The 8,308-nt window shown below is 35.7% G+C and overlaps 2 protein-coding genes and 1 long non-coding RNA gene across 4 annotated transcripts in view; all 3 read left to right on the top strand.

The window, feature by feature from the left end:
* LOC100184961 (glutathione S-transferase 1-1-like) overlaps positions 1 to 3,356 on the top strand; it is a 3,680-nt gene extending 324 nt beyond the window's left edge. Inside the window, exons 1-4 of one of the 2 annotated variants that reach the window (XM_002130633.5) lie at positions 1,752 to 2,003; positions 2,145 to 2,289; positions 2,523 to 2,658; positions 3,072 to 3,356. In XM_002130633.5, the coding sequence (XP_002130669.1) occupies positions 1,804 to 2,003; positions 2,145 to 2,289; positions 2,523 to 2,658; positions 3,072 to 3,271 (681 nt within the window). In that variant the 5' untranslated portion in view covers positions 1,752 to 1,803 and the 3' untranslated portion in view covers positions 3,272 to 3,356. Of the gene's footprint in view, positions 1 to 1,751; positions 2,004 to 2,144; positions 2,290 to 2,522; positions 2,659 to 3,071 lie in introns of those variants that run through there. The other variant, XM_004226490.4, reaches the window with a different exon arrangement.
* A 2,506-nt stretch (positions 3,357 to 5,862) lies between these two features.
* On the top strand, positions 5,863 to 6,884 carry LOC104266082. Its single transcript, XR_717408.3, has 5 exons — positions 5,863 to 6,249; positions 6,356 to 6,407; positions 6,596 to 6,638; positions 6,697 to 6,752; positions 6,809 to 6,884. It is a non-coding gene; the product is annotated as an uncharacterized LOC104266082 (long non-coding RNA).
* A 281-nt stretch (positions 6,885 to 7,165) lies between these two features.
* Positions 7,166 to 8,296, top strand: LOC108949818. The gene is made up of 4 exons (XM_018813582.2): positions 7,166 to 7,391; positions 7,459 to 7,785; positions 7,866 to 8,039; positions 8,100 to 8,296. The coding sequence occupies exons 1-4, from the start codon at positions 7,331 to 7,333 to the stop codon at positions 8,294 to 8,296; spliced, it is 759 nt and encodes a 252-aa protein (XP_018669127.1). The 5' UTR covers positions 7,166 to 7,330.
* The last annotated feature ends 12 nt before the right edge of the window (positions 8,297 to 8,308 follow it).

Here is an 8,308-nt window from a genome sequence, read left to right as displayed (position 1 = left end):
CTTGTAATGGCTTTTAAAATTTTACGACAATATGCTTGGGTCGCAAGATTTTACCGAACTGAATTTATTTTTAAAATGGGTCGCCTTAAAAACGAGTTGGGAACCACTGGTCTATGCAACCTTCAGTTATAAAAGGAAAACAGTATTTTGACCTTTATCGTATCTAGTAAAGGCTGGGGTAAGATAGGCAGTTTTATATATATTTATATATATATATATTTATTAAAAAAAAATTTCTTTGCTACTTCTAGATTTTTTTGGCTGCGCTATTTTCCTGCTTTTGGAAGTTGGACTCGACTTTGATTTCTCCGAATATCCAAAGCTGAAAGCTTGGTTGGCCAGAGTGAAGGCATTGGAATACTTCAGCAAGACCAATGATGAAGGATCGAAGATTTTCAGTAAAATATACAGGGATGGTCTTGCGAAGAACAAAGCGGCAGCAGAAGCGAAGTAGACACCTCCAGTCTAAATGTTTTTACACATAGTGTACATGTCATCACATTGTAACGACTTGTACGTGTATTCGTAGTAAAACTAATGAATAAAATCTCTAAAATAATAAATTCTTTATGTGTGATTGATGACGCGCACGTTCGACGGGAAAAACAAAAACTTTTTCGGGTCAGAATTTAAATTTGAAAGGTTACACATAGTTTGAAAATAAAAAAGGATGATCCAGGTAAACTACCAAACATGCCTCTAAACTGCTTTCATTGCAGTGACAGTTAATAGTTTCTGTTGTATTTTAAAAGACGTGAAAAACAGATTTGCGACCAACACGAATTGTTCCAACATAAACTACATCGGTATGTTTGTTTGCATTATATCTGTCCTAATTCCATTTGAATTCTGTATAGATTCCATTGTGAAAGCGTTCAATAAGGTTGCGTGACTAGAGGAATTTGAAGCAATTTAAAGGGCATGACGCAGCGATTCTATCAGCCTTCAATGACACGGGGCGCTGATAACGAAGAGAGCGTCGTTCTCTCTCTTTATTTAGCTCACCGCTTCGATTCATGTAACTGTGTAACACGACACAAACGCTTAACCAGTGAAGGAACTGAATACTTCAGTTACTTCGGCTCGCAATTTTTCCATCGCAAATCAAGATACAGCAAGATATATAAATGCAAAAGTATTTTGACTTAGGGTTAACTGTGATATACGATAAGATGATAGAGAACGTCGATAGTATACCCAGTCAGATGTGTAATACCAGTTTGTACACTTTTATCAATAAATGATAATTTTTACCTTACATATTCGGGACAAATAAATATTTAAAATCAGTACACTTGTCGTTGGGCCCATAGTATAGTACGATGTTTTAAGTGAAGGGTTTAAAATGTTAACGTTCATAACAATGTTATCATATTTGCACTGAAAGTAACGAGCCTTATTTTGTATTTGCTAATCATATACAAACTAACGGGAAATATTTTACGCCACGTAGGTTGTGCGGCAATGACTAGGCATTTTCGTTTCTGGCAATGACTAGACGTTTTCGGTCCTTGATTTTATCACGTAGGACAATAATAAAGAAACTAGTCTCTCTCTCTCCTTACAGCGCCAGCGAGCCTGTTTAAAAGTACAGTGCGCCAGGTAGTAGCTCAGTCATCGATTCGAATGTGAAGAAGTATGTTATAGTAGACACGGTCTGAAGAATAGGGCAAAGTACGCAAATGTTGTTGTGGGAAGAAAAATAAAGCTTTGCAACTTACTGTAACCACCATGTAGTACCTTGTGTTTTTTATACAGATTTTTAAAATTTATTTTAATTATTTAATCAGGAAAACTTTCAAAATGGTTCTCAAGTTATATTTTATGCCCGCGAGTCCACCATCAAGAAATGCGCTGATGGTAATAAATGCTTTGGGACTGGATCACGAAATTAAGCCAGTAAATATAATGAAAGGGGAACAGAAGCAACCAGAATACTTGGCTGTAAACCCGAGGGGTAAAGTTCCAGCTCTGCAAGACGGAGAATACGTAATTTCTGAAAGGTATTACGACATATAGTAGGTGGGGTAGGATGGGACATGGTTTTATTCTGTTTTTTAAACATATTTTTTGGGTGGCAAGTGTTTTTGTATTGCAACGAAACTAATACCATTTCTACGGTAACGCTATTGTTTTACACGCAGCCGAGCAATTGCTTGCTACTTGTGCAACAAATACGAGAAGGCTAGTGAGAACAAACTTTATCCAACCTGCCCACAAGCGAGAGGCGTTGTCGACCAACTGTTGTACGCAAGCGAGAACATTAACGATATGGTCGTCGGGTACTTGGTAAGAGCTTAATATAAGCTATTGGCTTGTATTTAAGTTAACCACATAAACTTTAATTTTGCAAGAAGCAAGGTTTTTGGCACTAATCTAACGAGACTAATTAATGAAGCCATTACAATTAATTTTTAAATGAAAGTGTAGCAATATAGGTAAATAACACAGTCTATATTACTATCTCATTGGGTGTATTTACAACAACATAAACGTGTAATTACATTCCCAAAATCTTTTAGAATATTGGAGGAGTTTTATTCGGTAGTGCGGTTGTTAACGAAGATAAAGTGACGGAGTTGCACAAAGCACTTGCGTTAACAAACACATTTTTGGGATCCAATAACTACGTGGCCGGTGAACACCTAACGATTGCAGGTAAAGTGCTTTGCAGTAAAAAAAAACAACCTAGCTTTGCAATTGCAGTATATGGTATAATGAGTATAGTGTATTACCTTCGTATATGACATTATACTAGTACGCTAACGCTGGATAAGTCAGTCCGGCGTCGTGGCTAGCGGGTATGCCTGTAGCCAAGGGGTAATGGGCTCAAGGCTCGTTGCTACCCATGTAGGCGTATGTATCCTTGGGTAAGACACTTAACGGCAATTGCTTCAACCCAGTGGTCACTAATAAAGTAAGTTACATTCATTTATTTATTACATTCATAAAACGAATAGGTTGTGTACCCTGTAAGACGGTTTCTTTGATACATCGCCTAAATAAAAGCATAAGCTATATGCATTAAATGTGTAGCAATTTATAAGAAAACTATCTTTTTATTTTCTCAGATTTCTTCACTGCATCATCATTTATATTGGCGGAAGAACTTCATGATTTCAATGACTACACTAACTACCCTGCAGTCAAAGCATGGATAAACAAAGTCCGAGCTCTCCCATACTTCGACAAGACCAACAAGGAAGGATTGGCTGGTATTTCTAAGATGTACAAAGATAAATTGGCCGCCAACAAAGCAGCCGCCCAGTAAAGCAGAAGGATCCGGATTAAGAACAATAAATGTATATACGCGTAACTAACATTTAAAGTTTTAAATACAACATACAAGTCTACATTGTGTATTGCATTGATTGTTTAATCATTGCCCGCCTACAGTATAAAATAAGCTGAAACTTGTCAGTGACTTATCCCTATGTGTAACAGCCTAGAATTTCATCATTATGTTATGTATATAATACCAGATCCATACACCATTCCAGTTATACTTATAAGGTGTAGGATTGGAACCTTTGCGAGTATAAGGCAGATAAAGTCATACACGAGTAGTAGAGCAAACAATAGCCTACATGTCTTAGTAGAGTGGGGGAACTGGGACACTTAAGCACATATATCCCAGTGTTTTTTTATGGTTTTGGATACCGATCTCTATAATAACTAGTTTCCACACACGTAACATTGTGTGTCAAATTTTCCGAAACTTATAGTTGACGCAAAGTTTGTAGTTTAAAATTTCCGATAACTTGATGCACCCCATCCTACTACCACAGCCTCTCTCATCTGCATGTTCTCTATAGGCATAGACCGTTATTATTTGTTTAAAACACAACAAAGAAGTTTAAATATTATGTGCTATATAAAGGTGTCCCGTAACTTTACTACACTAATTTAATTTCTGTTTTAACCAAGACCATGCTGATGCAAAACGTGTTTATTACACCAAGTATACATTGTTCTGGTAAAAATATATTTACAGTAAGATGGGGGAAGATGGGACACTTTTTAAATATACTTTCTCGTCCCATTTAGTAGTAAACAAAAAACATTCAAAGAAATATGAAACTATGTCCTCATGACTGTCATAGACCGTTGTTATATTTTTTAAAACACGATCAGGATATCTGGATAATATGTGCTAAAAGTGTCCCATCTTCCCCCACCCTACTATAATACTATATTTCATGCATTTCGTTCGCCTTAAGTGCCAGATACAAAAGTTCCACTCAGCGACAGACCGCCAATTCCGGACAAAAGTGGAACATTAGGCTACGCCTTATTACACGATTCGGACTACAAAAATCGACGATCGTCACAGGGATCCGGATAATGTGTACCTTAACATTTTTTCACGCCGTACCAATTTCCGCACGAGGCAAGAAAAACGGAAGAATTCCAGATACTGTGTAAGAGTGGCTGTAAGTTTGTAAAGAGTTCTCAGCATGTAGGTACATCGCGTGTGTTTGTGACAATTTTTAAGAATTTTTTCTGTCACTGCACGTTATATGGTTTACGGTTTACACCGTGTTCGTATTCAACTAAACTTAAGTGCGTTTAATTAAAGAAATAAATATCGCTGGTAAATTAATAAATGAATTCTCCCATTTATCTCCGCGTGGCTGTTTCATACACTTCGTGCTCGCTTACGGGTTACCGCATATCTAACTTTGTGGGTGAATATATAGTTTTCCAATACTCCCGTGTGGGAAAATTCGGACTGCCCATTAGGAAAGAAAACATAAACTTCAACAGCAGTAGCAAAACGCTTGCCTTGCAATGCGTGACAGTTACACTACGTGGATAGTTGTTTGAAATTGGTTCAGCAACTAATATGGATTGTACCTTAAGATTTTAGGATGAGTAACATTTAAATTAAAACTGTATTAAGTTATTTCGGTAAATTAATAAACATTATTATTTACCGGCGCTGTGGCAGTAGTTAGCGCGCCTGCCTCCAACCTAAAGGTAGTGGCCTCAAGGCTCGTCGCTGCTACCACTATGGGCGAATGTGTCCTGTACGGCAAAACGCTTAACGGCAATTGCGAAATCCAAATGATCACTAACAGGCTGTCCAAATTATAAGCAATACATAAAAAAATTAAATGTCCCCAAATAATCAACCACAAAGTAACTTACATGGTAACTCGTCAGCTGGCACGAAATGTATGAACTCCCGTGTTATAACGACTGTCGTTTTCCGGCCACGCGAGGATAAAGTAAGTTACATTCATTATAATATTTATAACAATGTAATCACTGTATTTTTACACAGGTTACTGGTAACACACGGACAAGCAATCTACTGGATATTTCAAATGATGGAGATATAGTGGAATGTAGAGCTATACTACAGTGGGGCAAGGTGGGACACATTTAGTCTTTTAATCAATTACCAACGGTCTGTGGGACTGAGGGTACGGTTTTATAATTTATTGAATATTCTTTGTTTGTTACCACATTGAACAAGAAAATAAAATGAATGAATGAAAGAATGATATAACTTACTTTATACTCGCGTGGCCGGAAAACGACAGTCGTTATAACACGGGTTTAACACCTCCAGCTTACGAGTTACCATGTATGTTACTTTGTGAGTGATAATTTTTTATGTATGGCTGATAATTTGGACAACCCATTAGTGACCACTGGGTTGGAACAATTGCCGTTAAGTGTCTTGCCCTATGACACATACGAGCACAACGGTAGCAGAGACAAGCCTTGAACCCATTACCTCTGGGTTACAGGCAGGCGCGCTAACCACTATGCAAAAAAATGGATAACCACTAACCCCTACCCCACTACAACTACACTCTAGTTAGTAGTATCCTAAGCGGAACAACCGTAAAATGAATTTCAAAGCAAAAACGTGGATATGAACCGCAACCTTAAACTACAATTTTTTTAATATATAGTATAAAATAGGCGACTGTAACTGACAGAATAAATTACCTTTAATTAAATTAAACCATCACTGAAGCGACACCCACTTAAATGTAGTTGGTGGATTGCTTCAAGGAAATGTGTGGGAATTAAGATGATCATTCTGTATACCAAGCTTAACACAACAATGTATAACTTGCATTAAAGATTAAAGAATTGTACGTAGTGCATCAAACATGGCTGTGAGTCTAAGCTTAATTATAGTGTTATCTGGGCTATCAGTTACTCTTTATGTGATATCTGCCATTTTACTGGTACTACAATATAAGCACATTCAAAAGCTAATAGCAAAAGGTCAGTTCAATAAGTTCTACATTATTTTGGGCATAGACAGAAGTATAATAAAATAATTGCATTTTTTTCCATTTAAAACTTAATTTCCAAACAAATTATAATGCAGGAAAAGCAGCTTCGTCGATGCAAGTGAAAGTACAAAAAGAAATATTGTAGAGGTAACAAAAGGAAATTCTTTTCTTAAAAAAGAAAACCACAAGAAACATTCAATGCTTACTAGACTGGATAAGTAAACATTCATCTTTCATTGCTTTTCTTCACTGTGATAAAAAAATTGAAAAGCTGCTTTGGGTGTAATTGTAATTAATGAATGGCCATAAAAATGTTTTTCATTTTTTTATTTCAGACGCAAGAACAACAGAATACAACATATGAAAATACTTCTTCAAGTAAGATAAGTAGTCACACCTTCACATATACAGCATAATAATAGTTTTGTTATTACAGAACAACAATACATGGATCTTAACACAGGACAAGAAACGTCATTTAATCTTGGAAGTGTAAGACATATGTCTAAAGTTCATTATAAAATAAAGTTATGTAAACTGTATTTTAGGGACCAATGGAAGAAACATATACTTCAATGAGTGGGACTGAAGATAAAAATGAATACGAAATATAAACCTGATTTTTTATGTTTGTTTCATTGTATACATTTTTTCAACAATTTTAAGGACTATTGTTTAAAATTAATATTTGCATACCATCTTCATATTTGCATACATTTAAAATTTAAATGCAAGGAAAGCACTGTTGTGTATATAATGTTATGGCGTTATTACTGTATAGTTTTATCACAAACAAAAACAAGTTATACAGAATTTTATGTTCTTTTTAAGTGCAATAAATGTTTTAATAAATTGATTTGTAAACAAGGAGATAAACTAATCTGTAAGACTCAAAGTCATGAATATGAAGTTCTAAAACTTTTGTTAAACTTTATAAACCGTAGTTGTTCAAGCATGCATAACACCCACACACTACTGCCATATTGAACACATTGCGAATTCCACAATAACAAGGAAGTACTGACAGTGTGTAGCTAGTTACATTGTAGTAGGGTGATTACCAAACTAAGATGAAGAAATATATTCAGTGCAGCATCATTGCATTAATATTGGTGGTTGTTGGTTGTAAAGGTAAATATCGGAAATGTTGATATATTGTGACATTATACAATTAAGTTAACCGTCGAATATTTCTTAGGGGTTATCATTAGCCTACCAGCATATGGTGACACTGCAACAAGAGCACTTGGTATAAGCAACCTTAAGATATCAACAACAATATCAACAACTGGTGTTTCTAGCTGTGGATGGAGATATGGGGGAGAGTTTGATGTTGGTGGATTTTATTCTGGGACATTTGTTAGATGTTATAACTACACTGGTGTAAATGAAACAATCACTTGTGTTAACAATGCTGGTACAGTGACATCACAACTAACATTGTTACAACCACAATACAAGGATTTGAATATAAACATGCAATGTTCTCCATCACCAAGTTATTCAGTGAATATTGTTTTTAAAGGTAAGTTCAAGGAATACATCAACAAAAAAATAACAGAATATACAAATACCAAGTTGGTGTAAACTGATCTATCGTTTCAGCATGTCCGACTAGTATTATATCTCCTGGTGTGATCCTGTCTAAGCAAAGCACATCACCATGTGGATATGGATGTACAGCAAGATTTAGTTGTGCTGCTGGATATACTGGGAACACAGTGGATGCAACTTGTAATGAGCAAGCTACTTGGAGTCCTGCACCTAACTGTTCACTTGGTAAACAGATAACAAATAGTTGAATGAAATCAGATTTAAAAGTAACTTTATGTCTTACAGTTTATGCGTATTTAACAATCAATCTGCCAACGACTAACAACAAAACAACAAGAGCACTTGGTATAAACAACCTTAAGATATCAACAACAATATCAACAACTGGTGTATCTAGCTGTGGATGGAGATATGGGGGAGAGTTTGATGGTGGTCATTTTATATTAGTGCATATGTTAGATGTTATAACTACACTGGTGTAAATGAAACAATCA

The sequence above is a fragment of the Ciona intestinalis genome, chromosome 10 (genome assembly GCF_000224145.3).
Source record: "Ciona intestinalis chromosome 10, KH, whole genome shotgun sequence".
NCBI lineage: Eukaryota > Metazoa > Chordata > Ascidiacea > Phlebobranchia > Cionidae > Ciona > Ciona intestinalis.
Note: the sequence above shows the minus strand (reverse complement) of the source record. Positions and strands in the feature narration are given on the sequence as shown.

Coding starts and splice junctions, on each gene's coding strand:
- LOC108949818 (XM_018813582.2), top strand. CDS start 7,331: ATGAAGAAATATATTCAGTGCAGCATCATTGCATTAATATTGGTGGTT. Junction 7,786..7,865: donor AGTGAATATTGTTTTTAAAG/GTAAGTTCAAGG, acceptor CTATCGTTTCAG/CATGTCCGACTAGTATTATA. Junction 8,040..8,099: donor TGCACCTAACTGTTCACTTG/GTAAACAGATAA, acceptor TATGTCTTACAG/TTTATGCGTATTTAACAATC.